This window comes from Microcaecilia unicolor, chromosome 7 (genome assembly GCF_901765095.1).
Source record: "Microcaecilia unicolor chromosome 7, aMicUni1.1, whole genome shotgun sequence".
NCBI lineage: Eukaryota > Metazoa > Chordata > Amphibia > Gymnophiona > Siphonopidae > Microcaecilia > Microcaecilia unicolor.
This window is the reverse complement of record NC_044037.1, coordinates 207,877,894-207,901,284: the sequence shown is the minus strand read 5'-3', so window position 1 is coordinate 207,901,284 and position 23,391 is coordinate 207,877,894. Positions and strand designations below refer to the sequence as shown.

The 23,391-nt window shown below is 40.9% G+C and overlaps 1 protein-coding gene across 1 annotated transcript in view; it reads left to right on the top strand.

Moving 5' to 3' along the window:
• COL3A1 (collagen type III alpha 1 chain) overlaps window positions 1-23,391 on the top strand; it is a 175,763-nt gene that overhangs the window by 81,855 nt on the left and 70,517 nt on the right. Inside the window, exons 11-24 of the mRNA XM_030210643.1 lie at window positions 713-766; window positions 3,539-3,583; window positions 3,756-3,809; window positions 5,527-5,571; window positions 7,999-8,052; window positions 11,684-11,782; window positions 11,873-11,917; window positions 16,205-16,303; window positions 17,089-17,142; window positions 17,236-17,343; window positions 18,970-19,023; window positions 19,537-19,635; window positions 19,806-19,859; window positions 23,277-23,375. Of these exons, the coding sequence (XP_030066503.1) occupies window positions 713-766; window positions 3,539-3,583; window positions 3,756-3,809; window positions 5,527-5,571; window positions 7,999-8,052; window positions 11,684-11,782; window positions 11,873-11,917; window positions 16,205-16,303; window positions 17,089-17,142; window positions 17,236-17,343; window positions 18,970-19,023; window positions 19,537-19,635; window positions 19,806-19,859; window positions 23,277-23,375 (963 nt within the window). The remainder of the gene's footprint in view (window positions 1-712; window positions 767-3,538; window positions 3,584-3,755; window positions 3,810-5,526; window positions 5,572-7,998; window positions 8,053-11,683; window positions 11,783-11,872; window positions 11,918-16,204; window positions 16,304-17,088; window positions 17,143-17,235; window positions 17,344-18,969; window positions 19,024-19,536; window positions 19,636-19,805; window positions 19,860-23,276; window positions 23,376-23,391) is intronic.

Below are 23,391 nucleotides of genomic sequence, written 5' to 3'. Positions count from 1 at the left end.
CTTCGTTCTGTGAGTCTGACGTCCTGCACGTACAACGTGCAGGACGTCAGAAACAGAAGGAGGAAGCCTTTTGAAGGAAGAAGACGACCTCGGCTGGTGGGGGTTGGGGTCCCCTGCCAGCAAAGATAGGCGACAGCGGGTTGGCGGTGGGAGGGTCGTTGGCAGCGGGAGGGGGTCCTGCAACTCGAAGGGGAGAGGGTCCGGGGATCCTGGAACTCGAAGGAGAGGGGGGAGGGGTGACCTGGAACTCGGAGCACAGGGAGGGAGGCGGGGTGCCCTGGAACTTGGAGCACATGGAGGGAGGCAGGTAGGGGGGCATGGAACTCAGAGGGAGGGAGGGAGGGGGGAGCCATGCAACTCGACGGGGAGGAATGCCTGACAACACACAGAGGGACGGAGGGAGGTAGGGAGGGGGCCATGGAACCTTGCTAGCGCCCGTTTCATTGCTAAGAGAAACAGGCCTTTTTCTCTAGTAAAGAATAAATAACCGTGGAGGATATGTAAAATGTACATATCCTGCTGTTGTGCAGCAGCTTATACTTTTGAAGCATTTGAGTGAAAGTTGGGCAGGGAAATGTATATTCTGGCACTTTTAAGTTTTCTTCTTTTACGGAGACCTTCAACATCACACCATTAATTAGAGGCTATGTAAAAATTGTATCTCTTAAGAATTAGTTGCCCACTTTAAATGTGTTGTTTTTGATTTGTGCAGGGCTTTGATGGAAAAGATGGTGCTAAGGGTGACGCAGGGGCTTCTGGCCTGAAGGTAATATAAATATATTGTTCTTGTAAGCTACACAAACTAGATTTTCAGTTGTTTAGGCTCTATTAGTTAGAGCCAAAAAGAAAAAGCATTGCTCTTGTGGTAACTTAATAACTAGGGCAACTGTGACTCTTTTGAGCTTCCTCAAACACTTAAATAGGCCTCAGTATACAACTGTACATGATCCCTTTTTGTCCCTTAGTCTACTTCACTGGTTTTCCATCCAGTCCTCAGGCACAACTAGCTAATTGGGTTTTCAAGATAGCCACAATGAATATGCATGAGATGGATTTGCATACCAAGGTGGCAGTGCATGCAAAATTAAGGCATATTCATTGTGGATATCCTGAAAACCGGACTGGCTGAGTGTGCCCTGAGGGCAGGGTTGAGAACCACTGGACTACCGGCTTTATATTTAAAGCCATTTAATTGGCCATGAATAGCTACAGGCAGGTTAAATGACAATTAACTAGCTGTCTGACAATATTCATTAAGAGATAGCTGGTTACCTCCTGCTGAATATTGTCGGTTAGTGCTTAGCAGATAGCCAGTTATATTGTGCGATCTGACCAGCTATCCGCCAATATTCAGCACATCAGTGGCTAAGTTTGGCAGCCAAATTAGACCACTGAAATAACTGGAATATCTTTGGCCAGTTTACACTTAACCAGTCAGCGCTGATTATTGACTTGGCCGGTTAAATTTAAACCTACCAAAAAACACCCGGATATTCACCGGAAATGGCCCAGCATTGAATATCTGGGCTCAGCACCAACCGAAGGAGACAGCCTCTCCCATGGTCTGAATATCAGCCCCTACGTTTCTAAACTTATTCTCCAGACATTTATTTATTTGTTACATTCGTATCCCACATTTTCCCACCTATTTGTAGGCACAATGTGGCTTGCATAGTACCGGAGAGGCGTTTGCAGACTCTGGTGAGAACAAATACAAAGTGATGTAGTGGTAAGATAAAGTTCATGTGGCATAGCCACATTAGGGAAACGTACAATGGAAGAGTTGAGTTTTGTCCATTCCGTACTTTAGTTTTATTGTGTTGCAGGGATCAGGCATTTAAGTTGGATCGGTGGGGTATGCCTTTTTGAAAAGGTTAGTTTTTAGTGATTTCTGAAAGTTTAGGTGGTTGTACGTCATTTTCAAGGCTTTTGGTAATGCGTTCCACAGTTGTGTGCTTATATAGTAAAGGTGGATGCGTAAATCAATTTGTATTTAAGTCCTTTACAGCTTGGGTAGTGCACATTTAGATGTGATCGTGTTGATTCTGATGTGTTTCTAGTTGGTAGGTCGAACAAGTCTGTCATGACAGTTATTTAATGTTCGGTACAAGCTTTGGTTGTGATGTGATGCCTGAACCCTGCAACACATCACAACCAAAGCTTGTACCGAACATTAAATAACTTTCCTCTCCTTGATTCTGATTGTAACTGAAACATATGTTCCTTTCTCAACCATATTATCACCTGTATTTGTTTCTTTACCGAATTGGCGAATGCCTCTACGGTACTATGTAAGCCACATTGAGCCTGCAAATAGGTGGGAAAATGTGGGATACAAATGCAATAAATAAATATAGGAACAAGCGTTAAAAATGCATTACTATATGCTTCTAATGCACTTTAGTATATAAAGTCCTAGCTATTAGAAGTAAGGCATATACAGGTGCAAAAGTGATAAATAATAGGGATGGACAGCAGAAAATTTTCATTTCTTGATATTTCCCTTGTCACTTATGGGAATGTTCATTTTATTTGGGTTCTTTTGACCATTTTGTCATTACAGTAGCAATGTCATTAAGGATGCACATTCTTTGCAAATAATGCAACACTCTTTGACAAGAATACACACTATTATTGGCACACACACACACAAACCTACAAAATGTCATGTTTTTCCACTTATTTTTGATGACATGCAATGTTATGGGATATATTTTTAAGATTTCCCATGTCCAATCCCTATTACATCTTTGAATTTCAATGGGAAGACCAATGAGATTCAAAAATCTTAACAAATGCTTATATTTCTCCTTAATGTATCAAAAATGTGTTGCTTGCATTTGTAACTTTCATGTTTCATAGTATGTTTGTAAACACATGCTCAACAACTTCAAACATTCATGTCCACAGTCATTGGTAAACCAGCTGTACACTGCTGTGTACTGACCACTGAAGAGGGGAGCAATCTGAGTTTGATTCCCAGCTCACTTCTTCTACTTCATGACTGGGCTGGCACTGAAAATGATTTAGAGACACATTCAGTGTCCCTCCAGGGAAGAATGTCACAGCTATTCACAATTCTAGTGTCTAGGTTTCTAGGATTTGAATGCAGGGTTTTAGAAGGATCCCAGGTAAATGACTCTGGGCCAAGGACACTCATCACAAATGCAACTCAAGTTGCTTGGGAAGGGGTATGAAATGGGGGGAGGGGTGAAGGGGAAATGCCCAGGGTGGTTGTAAATAAAGGCTCATGGTGCTAGATTCCAGCCTTAGTTCTGGTGAAGCTAGGATCAGAAATACAGAACCAAGAGAAACCTGCCAGATCTCATAGAAATATGACTGCAGATAAGGGCCAAATGGCCCATCCAGTCTGCCCATCCTAAGTAACCACTAACTCCTCCTTTTTCTAAGAGATCCCAGGTGCCTGTCCCACACTTTTCTTAAATTTCAACAGTCAGAATTTAAGAAAGTACCATTAGCTAGCTCTTCCTTTCTCTTTCTCTTTTCTCATCTAATAATATTTTCTTCCATGTAACAGGGTGACACTGGTGCTCCTGGAGCAAACGGATCACCTGGACTCATGGTAAATAAGCATTTCATTAATAATCTTAAAATGCTATTAATGTAGATTGTTGCACAGCAGCTGAAGCCTCTTTTAAAATAAAACATTGTGACTTTTAGATACATATTTTAAAATACATGAATCATCTCCTTGTGTCTAATCTAATCTATTTATCTATTTTGTCTGTTTATAGGGTCCAAGAGGTCAGTCTGGGGAAAGAGGTCGCCCTGGTTCTTCCGGTCCTGCTGTAAGTGAAAGTATTTAGAAAATACAACTAAATCTCATCCTGCAGTAACTGTTTCTTTATGAAATACTAAGGAGGCAATTTTAATAGTGATAAGCACTATTTATATTTGAAAATAGACGTTCATATGTAAGCAATAATTTTAAACAAAAGTCACTACTTATATGCATATATATGCAAAATATACATATTTCGAGGGGGAGTGTTCTGGGCATGGATTAAGAACACACAGTAAGCATCGCTACATCGGGACAGAATGAAGGTACATCAAGCCCAGTATCCTGTTTCCAACAGTGGCTAATCCAGGTCACAAGAACCTGGCAAGATCCCAAAAGATTAAAACAGATTTTATGCTGCTTATTGCAGGAATAAGCAGTGGATTTTCCCAAGTCCATCTTAATAATGGCATATGGACTTTTCTTCTAGAAACTTGTCCAACATTTTTTAAACCCTGCTATGCTAACTGCTTTGACTACATTCTCTGGCAATGAATTCCAGAGTTTAATTACATGTTACATAGAAACATAGAAAAATGAAGGCAGATAAAGACCATATGGCCTATCCAGTCTGCCAGCTACTGTATTGGTATATTATCTATTTTGCAAGAGAAATATATGTAAAATTCAGTACATTTCAACTTTGTCATTTACAACTGCTCTAAATTATACATAACTCTAGGAGTTCTCAACCCAGTCCTCAGGACACACCAAGCCAGTCAGGTTTTCAAGATACCTACAATGAATATGCATGAGATTGATATGCATGCAGTGCCTCCATTGTATGCAAATCTATATCATGCATATCCATTGTGAGCATCCTGTAAACCTGACTGGATGTGTCACAAGGACTGGGCTAAGAACCTTTTCTCTAAGCTAACTACTTACTGTGATCTAGGATTTGGAGGAGTGATTGAAGGAAGGAATTATGCTTACTGTACATGTCTGGTGTTAACCATTTCAAAAGCCCAAAAGAAAAATGTTAAGAAGTAACAAAAAAAAAAGCTGTTTTGTATCATGGCTCCTTAATGGATGCCTCTTGAATGTGCAATTTTGTAAAATCTACCTCTTGGACATATATGTGTTGCAAGTTGCAAGTGACTGTATCTACTGTACATGCTTCTACATATATTTTTCATGGCCTGATAGATATTTTACAAAAAGCTCTATATTGAGCCTTTTGCAAAACACCTTACATATTTTGAATCACCCAACATCTTTTTTCCAACTTAGATGATGTCTACCAATTTGTGCATTGAAGGATCAATTGATTAGCCATGTCTTGCATTGTAAAAAGGTTTGGACAAGTTCCTGGAGAAAATGTCCATACTCTGCTATTGAGACAGACATGAGGAATTCACTGCTTGCCCTGGGATTGGTGGCATGGAATATTGTTTCTATCTGGGTTTCTGCCAGGTACTTGTGACCTGGCTTGTCCACTGTTGGAAACAAGATACTGGGCTAGATGGACCATTGGTATGACCCAGTATGGCTATTCTTATATTCTTATGTAACAGCAAATCATTTTTCAAATACTTGTTAATCTAATCAAGTTTCTGCTACTTTTGAGCCTTGAAACAAATATACTAGATGTATAATGCCCAATGAAGCCATAAAATAAAAAAGAGTTTCTTAATTAATAGGGTATGACTATAAAGATATAATTGTAACAAAAGTATAAATATTTCAATATTTGACAGTTATCTATTTGTGTTTCTCCATAGGGTTCCCGTGGTAATGATGGTGCTCCTGGGGCAGCTGGCCCACCTGTAAGAAACTCCTAAATATTTAGAAATTATCTGGTCAATATTCATGTGGCAGCAGTCACCATTTCTTTAAACACTAACTGCCGCCTGATATTCAGTCCCGGTCCCTATCCAGATACTGGCACTGACTATCGAGGTGTTTGGCAGAACCCTGAATCTATCTAGGTTCTAACCAGGTATACTTAGAGCTACATTTTCTGCAGTCCCACATGCCTGGTTAGTTATCCAGGCACCGACACTGAATATCAGTGGTGCCTAGATAACCCTTGATTCTACCCCTGCCCCTTAACCACCTGGGCACTAACTGGAAAGTGCTGTGGTGGTCAGAGAGGATATTCAGCAGCACTGTCTGGTTACATGCTGCTGAATATTGGCTCCTTCGGTGCTGAGCCCCCCCCCCCAACCCCCCCTAAAACCCACTCCTCACAACTGTACACCACTACCATAGCCCTTAGGGATGAAGGGGGGCACCCACATGTGGGTACAGTGGGTTTTGGGTGGGTTTTGGAGGGCTCACATTTACCACCACAAGTGTAACAGGTGGGGGAGGCCTGGGTCCGCCTGCCTGAAGTGCACTGCACCCACTAAAAGCTGCTCCAGGGACCTGCATACTGCTGTCATGGAGCTGAGTATGACATTTGAGGCTGGCATAGAGGCTGGAAAAAATGTTTTTTATTTTTATTTTTTAGAGTGGGACGGGGTTGGTGACCACTGGGGGGAGTAAGGGGAGGTCATCCCTGATTCCCTCTGGTGGTCATCTGGTCAGTTCGGGCACCTTTTTTCTAGGCTTGGTCGTGAAAAAAAAGGGACCAAGTAAAGTCGACCAAATGCTCATGAGGGACGCCTTCTTTTTTCCATTATCGGCCGAGGACGCCCATCTCTTAACCACGCCCCCATCCCGCCTTTGGTACACTGCCGACACACCCCCGTGAACTTTGGTCATCCCCGCGATGGAAAGCAGTTGAAGATTATGTCAATTTGGGAGACCTCGGGAGAAGGACGCCCATCTCCCGATTTGTGTCGGAAGATGGGTGTCCTTCCCTTTCGAAAATAAGCTAATTAGTGGCTAGATTTAGAGCACATAATTGCAGGATTATGGAAGACTGGTGCATAACCTTCAGATGAAAACCATCACTAGAAAGGCTTGGTCAAATGAAGATGAGGGATGTTATGAAATAGGAGAAAATACATGAGTATTTCTAACAAAGACTCATGTTGTATCGTCCAGGTGCCTAATGAGTTAGAAACCCAAAGGAGCAGCAAGATAGGGTAGGGCAAAACTAATAATAATAAAGTATGGGGTTTGGAGGGACCAGACTTGAGAACCACTACTTGAATGGTTACAGATTTAAATTATGAGTCAGGCAAATTCCCGCAACACAAGTCCAAATTGTCTCATTTAGGGGCCCTTTTACAAAGGGCTTACTGTGCACCATTGGGCTTGTCGCACACCAGTTTGGAACTATTAATGGGCTACTGCAGGTGCCCAACAGTAGTTCCCACCCCCAGTGTACACCATTTCTGGTGCTACAAAAATATTTTGTATTTTTGTATTGCTGGAGCTTACCTGGCAGTAATCAGGCAGCGCCACATGCTGCTCGGTTACCTCTGGGTTAGCACAGGAGCTCTTACCGTCACCTACATAGGTGGCGGTAAGGGCTTCTGCCGGAAATGAATGCATGCTAATCCCTGTGATTTCCTTTTTTAAAAAAACCCAGCCTTTTACCCGCTGCAGTAAAATGGAGTCTCGGCGTGTATCAAAATCTTGTGCTGCTGCTACTGCAGGCCCCCTTTTAATGCAGCTTGGTAAAAAGTAGCCCTCAGAGACCAAATAATTTTATTTCCATATGCTAAAATCTACCAAACTATAATAAAATATGAATAATGGCATTCTCATTATGCCCTCTCCACCTTGAATATTTTATGCAGCAAGCATCAGATTTTTCTGCCAGCCTGTTTACATCAAATGTGGCTGTGTGTTCACTTTTTTTTTTGTTACATTTGTACCCCATGCTTTCCCACTCATGGCAGGCTCAATGTGGCTTACATATTGTATACAGGTACTTATTTGTCCCTGGGGCAATGAAGGGTTAAGTGACTTGCCCAGAGTCACAAGGAGCTGCTGGTGCCTGAAGTGGGTATTGAACTCAGTTCCTCATTTCCCCAGAACCAAAGTCCACCACCCTAACCACTAGGCCACTCCATAAGCTATTATAAGATGTTAAAGTGTATAGGGCATTTAGAGCCTGTCTAAAATATTTTAAGATATAATCCAAACTATTAGGATGAGTATTATTGTATCAACCCTTTGCACTCATTATCAATATATTTTAAGGACATTTGTCTTTTTTTTTTTTTTTGTAGCATATCATGATTCCTCAATTGTCTAACCTCCTGACTTCGACTAATAATTTTTCCTTTTTCCTTAAGGGTCCCTCTGGCTCTCCCGGTACTGCAGGTTTCCCTGGTGGCCCAGGCCATAAGGTATTTGAAGTTTCACTTCATAACCTATTAAAGAGAATATGTAAGACATAAAGGAAAGAAAAAACAATGAAGGCTGTCTTAGCACATTAATCCCCTCCCACACATGTAGCTCATTTTTTATTAAAAGAACACAAGGCCACTGCTTCTTTAGATTGCATATAATTAACTAGAGAGACAAAAAACAATTTTTGGAAATAAAGGAACCCATTTACTAAGCTGTGATAAACACTAGCATGCGCTTACCACAGCTTCAGATGGCTTACCTTGGGACATGCTCAGGCATCCTGCATTAAATTCCGAATTGGTGTGCACATAATGCTGATCCAAGTGGAATAAACAAGACTATTTATTTCCTTCTAGACTGCATGTATGTCTGGGGGAAAAATTACATTTGGGTTCTATGGAGGTAACTCTATAAGGGACCTCCTAAAATTAGGTGGCAAATATGTGTTTCGGTGCCAATATTCCTATAATTTATGTGCATATGTGAATACATAATGTGCATAAATGACAATAATTTGGCTATGCTGTATTCTACAAGCACGCACATATCTTCCATACTTCACACATTGCAAGTCAACATTCACATGGGTGGAGACTGGGTGGAGTGTGGGCTTGGCACACATTTATGCATGTAACTCATAGAATACTATGGGCCCTGTTTACTATGGTGCACTAGCATTTTTAGCATGTGCTAAAAATTAGTGCATGCTAATGGTAGAGACACCTATGGGTGTCTATAGCATTAGTGTCTGCTAATTTTTGGTGCCTTTTACGAAGATGTGGCAAAAGAGGGCCTGTGCTGGCATCGGCGTGTGTTTTTGACGCACACCAAGACCCCCTTTTACTGCAGAGGGTAAAAGGAAGGAGTTTTTTTAAAGAAAATGGACATGCAGCAAGTGAAGCACTTGCTGTGTGCCTATTTCGGGTGAGAACACTTACCGCAACACATTGAGGTGGCAGTAATTGGGCAGTGCGTGGCATTATCCGATTACCACTGCTGCTGGTAGTTCCACTTTGTAAAAGCCCCCCCCCCCCCCGAAATGCTAGCTTACCTATAGTGCAGCTTAGTAAACAGTGCCCTTTAAGTTATATATGTATCTCCTGAATCAAGGCACAAGAATTTATACCAGTTCTATAGCTAGTATAGGTGCTCGTGCCTAAAGACATGTATATGTATGTACTTGGTTATACTAATGTTCTATGAAAGAAAGTAGGTGCCTGCTTTCTTTATAGCATAGACTGTAGATAGGCAACATCTAAGCACCTTTATAGAATTGACCTCCACATGGATAACTGTTGCAAAACTCAACTATTACTTGGAAATCTACCCAAGGATCTTAGTTAAATACTGGCATATAAAGGCTGGCATTAATAACCACTATTTTTTGTATGCTTCCAAGAATAATGGGTTCTAGGTATAACCTAAATTCATGGGGCATCAGATTCCCTACAAGCTGCTTACACACTGGAGAAAACCCTCTAGCATCAGGTGATATAGTTAGATCATACCTTTTGTTTTTATGAAGATCCCGACACAGCCCTTAATCAGGTGAAACATGGCCCTGTCGGGCATCTGAGTTTTACATGTACTAGCTTTTATGTAGTGAATAAAATTGAATCCTTCTTGCTACCAATCTGCTGGCTTGTTGTCTATAATGGCATTATGCATCCTAAATATATAAAATTAAGTAAACCATTTAGGGGGCAAGTTATTATGGTGAGCTAAAAGTCAGGCTTTTGCTGTACCTTGATTTACCATAGAAGCCACCAACCTGTGGTATCTCAGTACTTCAGATTCTTGACTTCCTTGGTGTACGCATAATTCTACTTCTGATCAACCTTATACCGAAACATGACCCCTGGTGATGGTCCATGAGACTACTGCTAGGGGTCGCCGGTGTCATTTTGAATCTGGTGCCAGCTAGGGTATGACTGGGGATTTCTCCTGCCTGACTCCACTAAATACCAGCTATATTGGATGATAGGCTTTGGGAGTCTTTGGCAGGGTGAGGGGTCTTGCAGGGCAGGGGAAATTATGACTTAAAGGCTATTCCAGTAGAGCTGGTTTCTTCTAGGTGGATAATCTATACTTGGGGGCAGTGGCGTAGGAAGGGGGGACGGTGGGGTGGTCCACCCCGGGTGCACGCCGCTAAGGGGGGTGTCGGCTCACTGGTTCCCTGCTCTTTCTGCCCTGGAACAGGTTACTTCTTGTTCCAGGGCAGAGAAAGCAGGGAAGCAGCAGAGCCGACGCAGCTCCCAGTGACGTGCACTGGGGGCGGATCGGCCCTCCCGTCTGCCCTCCACTGCAAGGTAAGGGTGCGTTTCGGGAGGGCAGGGTGCATTTCGGGTGGGGTTGTGCTCCGGAGGGGGGTGCGCCGTGCCCTGCAACCGGGGGGGGGGGGGGTGCGCAGCGGCGACCCGCCCCAGGTGTCAGGCACCCTTGCTACGGCACTGCTTGGGAGCCCTTAAGGTTGGTGGGGGGGGGGGGAACCTTAAGGTTCAAGAGGTTTGTATTTGTGGAATTGAATTGAGAGGGGGGCCTCAAGAGGGAATTTGAGCTTAGGGAGGATCGGGTAACTTTGCCTAGCCCCTTAATGATGCAACCCAAGAGCATTAGGTTGCAGCTTTGTGGCCTGAGTTATTTTTCTAGCTATAATGCAACTTGCCATGTTCACCACAAGCCACGTTATAGAATTTCCATAATAATGAGGTGTTTTGCATGCATTGCATCTCATTAATCTTTTTACACTGCAGTGACTTCACTAACACTGTGTTATGATAATCTAACTTGCATTAGTGCCCTTTACCATGCATTAAGGGGCAAATAACACACATTAGAACCGTAGCGCAGCTTGATCACTTCCCTCTTAATTAGATACTTGAACAATTCTGAGACATCATTTAAGATTTCTAATGTAAGATAAATGTTCATTGACACACTAAGGACAGGATTCTATAAATGGGACCAAAAGCCGATGCGCCCCCCCCCCCCCCGCTAGATGACAATCCCCCCCGGGTGCACGCCGCTGGGGGGGGGGCCGCGGCGCGCGCCTGCTCCTCCGAGTTCGCTAAACTTCATTTGTTCGCTGCAGCTCCCTCTGCCCCGGAACAGGAAGTAACCTGTTCCGGGGCAGAGGGAGCTGCAGCGAATGAACAAAGTTTAACGAACTCGGAGGAGCAGGCACGCGCCGTGGCACCCCCCAGCAGCGTGCACCCGCCCCCACCGCCCCCCCTTGGTACGCCACTGCCATTATTCTATAAAGAATCTGTGCCATAGGAGTTCCACGCACAGAGTTATAGAATATAATATGCAGCATGTAACTCCCAATTAATGCCAATTAACACCAAAAATTGGTTGTTAGCAGCTAATGTTTTATGCTGATTGGCTCATTAATCAATTACGTTGTGCACACTAATCGGCTATGCGTGTTTATTTGCACGCGCAACATTAATCGCCGTGTATAGAATTTGGGGTAAGTGGCCTATTCGAAAACAAATTCAGCTAATGTACTGAGAAATTAAAATGTATTAGAATGTTTAAAAGAAAAATAAAGAAATGCATCTTTGACATGCATTAACTTTGTTGTAGTTATTTTGATTGTGCTGATAATATTTGTTTTGTGCTTAGGGTGAACCTGGTTCTCCTGGTTCCAAAGGCTCTGATGGAGCTCCAGGTGGTAGAGGAGAACCTGGTCCTCAAGGCCATGCTGGTGCTACTGGCCCTCCTGTAAGTTGCACAGACAGTGTCTAACAGTAAGTGAGTATTTAATGGCTGTAATATATGGCATGCTCATCACTGTTCTATGATCATTTCCAGGGTCCCTCTGGCAGAGATGGAGGTCCAGGTGGCAAGGGAGAAGTTGTAAGTACTCCAAATATTACTACCTTGATAGTATTACATTTTCTTTGTTCTAGTGTAATCTCTTTAGATGGTGAGGAAAACTTGTATCAAAATGCCAAAACATGTAATCTCTTCTTCCAAAAAAACATAAAATATTTTATTTTCTCCAGTATTTGGTATCCTAAGAGAAGGGGGATGGGATTTGATATACCACTTTTCTATGCTTACATTCAAAGAAGTTTACATATTATATATTGGTACTTATTTTGTACCTAGGGCAATGGATGGTTAAATGACTTGCCCAGAGTCACACAGAGCTACAGTGAGAATTGAACCCAATTTCCCAACTGCTTGACTAACCATTAGGCTATTCCTCCAATGAATGGCCACAATTTGCAACATTTTGAAATGCTCATGGAGTTATTCATAAGGGACAAAATTATATTTGTAGTGTGTGGGAGATGGGACCTACCTGTACACTCTATTATCCCAGTCCAATCAACCTCCTCCACTCAACTGGTAATTTCCTGCCGCTCCCCTTCAACAATATATTTATTTAATCTCAGATCAGGATTAAGTCATAAAGCCTCATAGAATCATATAAAGGTAGGACTGGAAGATGTTTGGAGGGATCATCTAACTCACCATCTGCCTCCAAGCAGGATCTAGTTAGACCAGATCATGATGGAGATTCTGCCACCAACCCAGGAGACTTGTTCCAGTGCTTCACAGTTGGATCATTCTTTTTAAAGCCCTAATCTTTTCCTGTGGAAAGGAAAACTTCATCTTTATTTTTTATTCCTCCCATGGAAAGTTAGAAAACTGTGTATGTCACATTATTTCCTTTCACTCTATCCAATTCCATTAAAATGTGATAGAACAAAATTCATGAGAAGCAGCAAAATAGCCCTGTGTTGGAGCCATTTTGCAGTACTTATAAATAGAAACAGACAGTTCTGCGGTAGCACATCATGGCAGTTGTCTGTTTAAAAGCAGCAAAGACATTACCTATCTAAAGCCCAACTATTCCATCATAATATCCACACGTGTCCTTCTTCTCCCAAATTTCCCTATTCAATTATTCTCAAGTGCATACAATATGCATATCAACCAAAGACACAAATAAACAGGTAAAGTGATTCAAATAACTCTAACTAAATATTAATTGGACTTCATCAGAGAAGTCAAACTGCAGAATATAGTAATTAAAGTTATAAGGATAAATATATCTAGATACTTTTATGTCAGTCATTGATACCCCTGAAACTCCCCAGGCAAAACTTTCTGACAACTGGCAAAATTTTGCTGTAGAGAGCAGGGGCTCATATATTTGCACTCCTGCACTCAGACTCATCATTCATGCACATGCACCAAACCAAAGAAAAATTCAAGAAGTAATATATTTCTGTATTAAAATATGTCCCCCACCTCTGAGGACTTCTGAGCCTCTGGACAGGGTAAGGTTTTTCCTGCTACCTCCTAGAGCCTCCTTTTCTCTTGCTGTTCCTAACTGCAATGCATGGACATATTCTGACAAAACTGATTGAAAAAAAAGATGCGTCACTGACAAATCTGAAGGCAGCAGATGCAAAGCTGGAATGAAAGCAGAACACACAACTATACCCTGTACTGGAGGCACCGCTTTACCTTCACCAATGAATATATTAATTCATTCTTTGGTGGCACGCCTAAACCACTGTATACCAATCTTATGAGAGGGGCTGTTCATAAGAAAAGAAAAGTGAAAATAAATCCAGACATTAGAAGGTTAGAAATGGGGTATGCCAGCAAGGCTGTGGCCTGATTATTTTGCCCCACACACCATCAGCCACTAGAGAGCTAAAGGGCATGGTTTGTCCCCTCCAACTAGAAAGGGCTATCAGGACCATGACCTTATCAATAGTTTGCCCAAACCAGCATCAATAATTACAGAGGCATGTGGTAGGGCTGGAGATCGGTTTCCAAACAAAGAAGTGTTCCATTGCTCCAAATTACAGTTAAACCAAGCACAATGGACAAAGAAGTAAAAGTAGAATGCTCAAAGTAAAAATAAACAATGTAACAAAAAAGACTGATAAGGGTCATGGATTTGATATAGGAAAGGAAAGGGAAAGAGGATGAGACTTGATATACCGCTTTTCTGTATCAATAGCATGGGAACCTTATGGAGGATGAAAGCATAGTGTAGGGAGTAGATGATTTCTGCCAGACACTGTTGGTTTTCCAAGATTTTATGCCATTGGGAGTCCTTCATCAATCACTGGGGAGACTTTGCTTTGGAGAACATCAAACTCTAAATGCCTCATTAAATAGTCCTTTTCATCCTATTTGCTCCTATTGGTCTCCCACAGAGCCTCTGAGTAGCAAAGCTAATCTATCTGTCAATTCATCTATATATCTATATCTAGCTATATAACTATCTATCGATCGGCTGGTCTACCTCAATAACTAGTCACCTCAACTTCATTTCCAGTCTCAAAATGTGTGACTTGAACCTTAGTCTCATTTGAAATATTATTGAGTTTAAGGGGAAAAACAGTTCTATTATTGTTTACAGGTGAATATTTTCCTGTTTGAAATTTGTACTTATTTTATATTTTTTATATTTGCTTATCACTGTAGATATTGCATTTGCAATGTCTTTTTTTACCCCTCTATGAGACGAGAGGTTTAGGAAGATCAAGTTTTAGGCAAGCTTTGGCTGATAATAGGTTTTCCAATAGGGACTATTGTGACCGTATTACTAAAGTGTGTTAAAATTTGCAGTTACTGTACTTTAATGGCAAAAATTAATGTACAGGAACTACAAAGCCTGTATATTAACTGTTGGTGGGTTCAGAATCTTCACATATAGTTAACACAGAAACAATTTGCATCATGCATGCAAACTAAAGTGTAGATAATGTGAATACACCTACTGAAATGGCTTTTAACTGCTCCACATTATCCCAATTAACGTGTGATAATGTATCACATGTTAAAGTGTAAGGCTTTGCCACAGCCCACACTTTTGAGTTCATGTGAGAATTAGCATACAGCTATGGTGCAATTCTATAACCTAGGTGCTAACGTTTACATGCGTGTTACACATGTAAATGTTTAGTGTATTAGGGCCCTGTTTACTAAGCAATGTTAAGGGCCCATTAGCCTTTTCAGCGCATGCTAATGATTAGCACGCGCTAAACACTAATTCACCTATAGGAGCATATAGGCAACTCTAGCGTTTAGCATGTGCTAATTTTAGCTAGTGTGGGATAGTAAACAGGGTGCTTAGTGTTTACACACTTTTTGCACACTTATATGTGTAAATGCTAGGGTGCCACCTAAGCACTATTCTGTACCAATGCATGTAACATGCAAAGTGCATAAATATAAGGGGGTATATACAGGGGCAGATCATGGTTGAGACATAAGTGGAGCTTCCACTTATGCACATAGCTTACAAAATACTGTAAGTTATATGTGTGGCTGTGGTACTTGTGCGTTTTCACTTAAACTACCTCTATGGCTAGTGTGTTTGCACCTAAATGTTAGGTGATTATACAGTTACACTAGTATTTCATAAAAGAACATAGTGGCCTACATTCCTTTATAGAATAGTCTCCTGACCACACTCCGGGTACCTAAGTCCAGGCATCCTGTTTTAGAGTTGTTCCCTAAATGCTTAACACACTTAAATAAATGGAGTCTATTGTGTTTTATATTGACGGCATTCTAGTTTTTATGCTGATGTAATTGTTATTGAAATTATGTTGTAAACTGTGTGGGGCCTTTGGAGGAGAGCTGTATAGAAATATGCAGGGCTTTTTTTGAGGGGGTGCTTGGGGGTACTGAGTGCCGGCACCTTTTCCATTGTGTGCTGAAATTGGCCCATGGTCCCCAAGTTTTAATGAAAGAGCTCAGGCTCTACACACCAATTCTGCCTTGTCATAGATTCTGTGACTGGTTGCAGGGGTCCTGGCTATTGTGGGGTGAGTCCCTCAGTGATCACCTCATCCCTGAAGGGTGGCCTGACATTTGAGTACCAGCACCTTTTTTGCTACAAGAAACACACTGGAAATATGTCATTAACTTTGAAAACAGATTTTTTTTTTTTATGTAGCCATTTGATGCAGAGATCTGCAAAATGTCAATTCTACAGCAGATTTCCCCCAAATTCACTGTGGAAATTCAATAAACAGTTTGGGGGATATTGAAAACATGCATCACACTTGAACCAAATTGAAATTCATCTGGTTCAATTTTTGCCTTAAATTATTTAAGCACCTCTAATGCCATTATTTATTACTATGTTGTTTCTTCTACCAGGGTCCTGCTGGTGTGCCTGGTGCTCCTGGTTTAAGTGGGGCCCGTGGCCCTCCTGGACCTTCTGGTACTAATGGTGTTCCTGGACAAAGAGGTGGAAATGTAAGTCAACAAAACTGTTTCCTTATTACTTTCTATTTATCACACTTAAATGTTTATAAATTTACAGAGGCCAAGAAAGTACAACCATACAAAATATTTTTTTCTGGAAGAAGCATGAAGATTTGAAAAAGAATGATGCATGAACTCTTAGGAGACTGATTAGCTAAGAGTATCTACTGCAATGCAAAATCAGACAAAGAAGCTCTTTAACAAAGAATGTGGGTCCAAAATGCATGAAATGAGCTTGCAGTCCATTTTTGCCAAAAAAAAAAAAAACTTCAGTTCATTGGGGTGTGGATACCTTTTCTATGAAAAAATTCATAATGAATATTTGCATGTAATTTTGTTACATAGCTTATTTGCATGTTTAGAATAATAGTATGCAAAATTCCCAATAAAGTACACAATAAAATATGCACCTTTCAGCATATGCCTCTAACTTTACGAATGAAATGTTCCCATTTTTAGTCCTTGGTGAAAATCCTTGATAACTGTGAGCATCTGCAATGTGTCATTGCTGTAATGCTTTGCCTAGACTTCTTTGTAGCCTGTATCCAAGGCAGGGAACTCAGATTCAAGGAGTGTCTTGTTCAGAGCAGATAATTCCTATTTTAAGATCACATTTGCTTGGTTTGGAGATGTATTTTTCCTTAGCTCCACAAAAAAGGTTCCGTTTAATAACAGAAAATGTTTAATGAAAAATATTCTCCATATAACCAATTAAACTGCTTGAAAGCAATATTTAATTTGTCACATCTTACATGACAAAACTCTGTTCTACTTAGGGTGAACCTGGCAAGGATGGTGGAAAAGGAGATGTAGGACCAAAGGGGGAGCGTGTAAGTAATTTTCTGAACCAAGATTTTCTTGAAAAATAGACTATTCTGTTGGTTTAATGAAGCATATTTTAATGTGCTTTCTACCCTTGTTAGGGTGAAGCAGGTTCTCCTGGAGCAGCTGGTCCTCCTGGTGAAGAAGGTAAAAGAGGAACTAACGGTGAACCAGGAACAAACGGTGTGCCTGGAACTCAGGGTGAAAGGGTAAGGCAGAGAAGAAAACACATAATCTATTTTCCCTAGAAGGATGTTTTGTCAGAGTATTTTCAAGCGGCATGGATTCATGTACATGCATTTAGGGGTCCTTTTTATTAAGATGCACTAATGGATTTAGCACACTCTAATGATTAACATGCGCTAAATAAGATGTCCATTATATTCCTATGGGCATGTTATCATTTAGTGCACGCTAAGGGCTCTGTTTACTAAGGTGAGCTAGCGTTTTTAGCGCATGCACAAAATTAGCGTGCGCTAACTGTGTAGGCGCTCATAGGAATATTGTGGGTGCCTACACAGCGTATGCTTAAAGTACTGACGCGCCTCTAGCGCGACTTAGTAAACAGGGCCCGTGATCTGTTAGTACACCTTGGTAAAAATACCCCATAGTTTGTATGGATACATAAATATTTTCCCATAATTCTATGATCTTGGCTTCTAATTGTAAGTACCATTTACTCACTAAGATTACAGAATACTAGCATTTATGTGGGTGAATGTAAAATTCCCCCATCCAAATTGGTAATAAATAAATATTGTGGCCTCTGTGTTTAATTAGCAGCATATGCACATATAGGAAAGTGCCAGTACTTACATGTGTAAGTTGTTTACATTTGTAAGCTGTGAAATACCAACTTTCACATGTAATGGCTGCTCCCACCATGTCTACTGGCAAATGCATATGCATGTCTGTAGGTACAGTATTTAGGTAAGGCTCTACGTCTGCACATCCTTTTCTAAACTACCACCAGAATTGAGAATGTGTATTTAAAATGGGACTCCATGTAAGTTATCTGTAATTATTAAGAGGTAAGCAATATGAGATCATGCCATCAAACCTAAAATAATTAGTGAGAGATATAATTAGTCTGAGACAAACCTATTCATCATTTTAATACGCCAAGAGATACGCATTTACAAGTTTGTAAAATCTATGGGCCCAATATGCAAAGGATTTATACTACAGACATTGGAGCCTTATTACTAAGCTGCAGCGAAAAGAGGCCTTGGTGTGCCCTTATGCAGGTTTTTCCTGTACTGTAAGGCCATTTTTGCCAGAACTGTAAAATAGCCAATTTTTCATTGTTTTCTATTAATGGCCAGGTGCTAATACTTCCATTAGCATGCAGCCATTAAAATAAATTATTGTGCAAGCACTTATCATCAACCTTTTTGTAGGCAGTAAGAACTCACGCAGTAATCTTGTGCTAACCAGTTAACATGTGCTAATTTGCTAACTATTTAACAAAGGAATGTCAACTCTCTGCCCCCTGACACCCCCCCCCCCCCCAAAAAAAAATAATAATAATTTTTAGCACATGGCTTAGCATGCACTAGTTTGGAGTTACTGTAGGATGCCTGAGTGTGTCCTGCAATATACCATTTTAAGATGTGTTAGGCACATAATAGTGGCCTATTGAGGATGCTGTTGAGAACTATATTCCCAACCTGGTCTCTTTGAAAATGTAATAGGGCAGAGTTCCTAAACCTATACTTAAAATTCTACTGAACTCCTAAATTTAGAAGCATAAAATGTGAACATTGGGCTCTATAAATTAGTTCTTAGTGTCACATCTTTTTAATTTGTTTTTTTCTGATCTCTTTTACCTGTAGGGTACGCCTGGTTTCCGTGGTCCTCCAGGTAGTAATGGTGTTTCCGGTGAAAAGGTAAACATACATAGTAGTTTCTCCTTATATAATTATATAGACATTTTAGAATGCTTTACTGTTATTATTATTATTTTCACTATTATTATTATAAATGGCATATAACACAAAGAAAAATTGGTATCACTGAAAATTCAAGCTTTATCCAGAAGCTTAATAATTATCCAGGTACTGCAAAAAGTAGCTTGAACCCTGCAAAACTGTTTTTTTGTAAGTCTGCTGTTATCAAATCTGAAATTTCAAGGTTTTGTAGAAATTTGTCCACCCTTGACTTAACACTGCCTAAGGATCCTACAATAGAGATAACCCACCATGGCTTGTTCCAGAATTTTATCATTTTTATTGTCAGGTTGTGATACCTTGTAAATTTTTCCAGTTCTTTGTTTTTAATTCCTGGTATCACATTTTCAGTTACTGTAATGTTGGATATGTTATGTTCCAAATGTATGAGTATTATTTTCTTCAGGATTATTATTGCTATTCACAAATGGGCTTGTTTTCAAATATAAACAGGGTCCTCCTGGAGAACGTGGTGCCCCAGGAACTACAGGCCCAAGTGGTCCTCACGGTGATGCTGGACGTGATGGCAGCCCTGGTCTTCCTGGAATGAGAGTAGGATGCATTCTTGGATAAGATGAAATTAAAATTTGTTTTCATTGTATCATTTAGTTATCTGATCTAAGTTTTAGATTGGCAGCAAAGAAAATTATAGGCAAAATTCAGCAGGTTAATATGAATTAATTGATCATAAAGTCTTTTTAACTACATATTCTCAAATTTAGGGTTTGACGGGAAGCCCTGGAGGCCCAGGAGCTGATGGGAAACCAGGACCTCAGGTACTACTTGAACATGTGTCATATTAAACCCTATAGTACCTATAATAGATTACCATTAATCTTGGCAATGTATTATATTACGTTACCTAGATGCTAAATACATATTACAAAGAACAAAAATTAGGGCTAACAAATGGAATCAAAATATATGACAGAGGGAAGGAATTAGTTTAGTACAAATGTAAAAGTGTAGTTAGCATGTTCCCGTAATCAATGCATCCATTATAATTCCTAGAGATCTCACTATGGCCCCTAATTGCTAAAGTATGTAAGGTTTTGCAGATGTCGCAGGTCAGCAGCCAAATTTAATGTGTGATAAAAGCAGAATCTTGAAGTTAATTGTTGAGGGCATTTCCAGCATTTCACTGCTCATTGACTGAATTATCTGCCATATTAGTATTTAGAGGGTAAGTCTGTAAAGCGGCCACTAACATTTATACACTGATTACATGTGCAAATGATTAGAATAATGACATTTATTTGCATATGTGTGCATATATACATATAAATATCAAAATTCCACATGAGCACTATTCTGTCCATATGTACATATCTTACACATGGTCCTTTTATGAAGCCACAGGTATAGGGAGATCTTTCTTTAAAAAAAAACAAAATTTGGGGGGGTTGGGATCACTTACTGCCATCCATTAAATATTTTTGCAGTGCCGGCAATGGCACGCACTGGAGGAGGAAACTACTGCTTGGGTAGCCTGGCGGTACTTCCCTTTTAGCGAGTGGTAAGCCCGTGTTGGGCTTACCACCACTTCATAAAAGGGCCCCTAAGTGCATATTTGATGAGTGGACATGGAGTCTGGATGGAGGATTGGCAGGAATCACACATGTAACTTAGAAAATACTATACGTTGTGTGTATGCTTCCGGCATTTAGGCACAAGCACTTACATTAGCTCTATGATGTTAAGTACTTGGGCCTAAATTATTCACACATATCTAACCTGTTACAGTAGTATTCTATAAAGGAGCGTAAGCTCCTACTTTCTTTTATAGAATACATACCATATAGGTGCCCTCTAGACACCTATATGTAGGTGTGCTGTTATAGAATTTCCTCCTACTACTACTTATCATTTCTATAGCGCTACTAGATGTACGCAGCGCTGTACACTTGAACAGTGTACAGCACTAAAAGTCCCCCTAATTCTATAAGTCTTTTACTAAAGATTAGGAATAAAATGGGACCTGCTGCAGATAACTCGAGCTAACCTTTAGTAAAAGACCCCCTAGGTGACCATTTCACTAAGCAGCTTTAGGGCTACCGCCCAGATAGTATGTGCCAAATCCACCCTACAGCCGGGGTAGAACAGGCTCCCAGTGGTACTTCAGAAGTTGAAGCATGCAGTTTCCCATGGTAAAAAATAATTTTCTATTTTTTACCTTGGGGGCGTTCCTGGCGGTATTGTACAGCAAGGCCACATTGCCATGCGCTGCCTGATTACCGCATGAGTGGCATGTGAGCCCGTACACCTTCTAATAAGGTGGCAGTAAGGGCTCAGGCAATAAATAGCTGTGCACTAATTTTAATATTAGCACACAGACATTTACTGCCCCATTTTAAAAAAGGCTTGTTTCCCGTCTCGGTAAAGAATGGCTCAGCACGTGCCAATTTCACATGCCAAAACTAGTGCAGCCCACTTTTAACCATGGCTTACTAAAAGGCCCCTAAAAGTGCTAAAAATGCACATGCAAATTTGGGCATGTGCAAATAACTAGCTAATTGGCGGTAATAATTGTCTTTCTAACAAGCAATTATTGGCATTGATTAGATTCAATTAAAATTTGCATATGCAAATTTTGGCTTGGATGTGTATCTAAATTTTACACACAAGTTGGAAGAGGGGGCGCAGAAATGGAAGTGTCATGGGCGGATCATGGAGTATTGGGGGCGTGACTTTGAGTTACATGCATAATTATAGAATAAGGGGCTTCACGCCTAAATATAGGTGCGGGCATTTGTTCCATGTTTTCATTGGTGCAAATGGCAAAGCCTAAATGTATACATGATCCATGGGCTTAAGCACTATTCTAGAACACTGCGCCTAACTTTAGGCGGGAATTATAGAATACAAAATGGCGGTAAGTCCAATGCGGGCTTACCGCATGCTAATCTGGAGCTACCGCTGGCCCTCGCGGGCGCCGGCAATATGTCCAGCCCCACCACATTCATGAAAGAGAGGGTATAACAGCATACAAATAAATAACAAGAATACAAAAAGCAACACTGGACCTCCAAGAAAGAGGTAATTGCCGTCCTTTATTAAGACCAAAACCTGATACGGGCCGTGTTTCGGCGCACAAACGCCTGCCTCAGGGGTAAAAAGTATCACAGATGCTATGTGGTGATAGCTGAGAAAGACCCTTTGGGTCAGCAGCACAAGCAGGTTCCGTCTTCTACGGAGAGAGAAAAGCGCCGCCGCACAAAGGAAAAGCTTTTCTCTCGCCGTAGAAGACGGAACCTGCTTGTGCTGCTGACCCAAAGGGCCTTTCTCAGCTATCACCACATAGCGTCTGTGATACTTTTTACCCCTGAGGCAGGCATTTGTGCACCGAAACACGTCCCGTGTTGGGTCTTGGTCTTAATAAAGGACTGCAATTATCTCTTTCTTGGAGGCCCAGTGTTGCTTTTTATGTTCCAGCCCCACCACAGGCCATTTCCCATTCTGGGGAAAATAGGGCTTTTTAGCATGGCACTAACCCAGCAATAATTTGGCAGCAACGTACGCTACCCGGTTAGCATGGGAGCCCTTACCGCCACCTCAATGGGTGGTGGTAAGTGCTCTCTCTCACATGGCCATGCAGTAAGAACAATCTTACCCAATGACCATGTCTATTTTCAGCTTTTTTTTACCTGCTGAGGTAAAAATGGCCTCAATGCACAGCAGAAATGGCCCCAGTTAGCGCAGGGCCCTTTTTATTACAGCTTGATAAAAGGACCCCATTATTTGCAAGATACACTTCCTGCCTATTCCACACCCCCTCCATGTTAGCTACTTAATGCAGTTTATTGTATGAATAAGAAAAAATGCTAACACTGGATTGTTTTTACCAGAAAAATCAAGATCTATACTAAGTCCAGTAAAATGGTGTCTCCTAATAGATAGATAGATAGATATTTGTTAACTTTTATTTCAGTGCACTGAACTAAACTTTTCTCATGTGTGTTCTCATATTTCATTGAGACAGGAAATATAGCTACACATGATTACAGCATTTTTTTCAAATGCCTCTGGCTAGGCAACTTAGCAGTTATCAGCAAGATGCTGCATGGGTTACTAAAAAGTTTTTTCAAAATTGCTTATTTAATTTCTACTGCCATGGAAGAATTGCACTATACATTACCAGTCCTATTATCTTACCATTTATCAATATAACTGACATGTATTTCACTTTCTACCAGGGACCTTCTGGAGAGTCAGGACGGCCTGGTAATGCTGGTCCACCTGGTTCTAGAGGTCAACCAGGTGTAATGGGTTTCCCTGGTCCTAAGGGTAATGAGGTAAGCAAAAATTTTC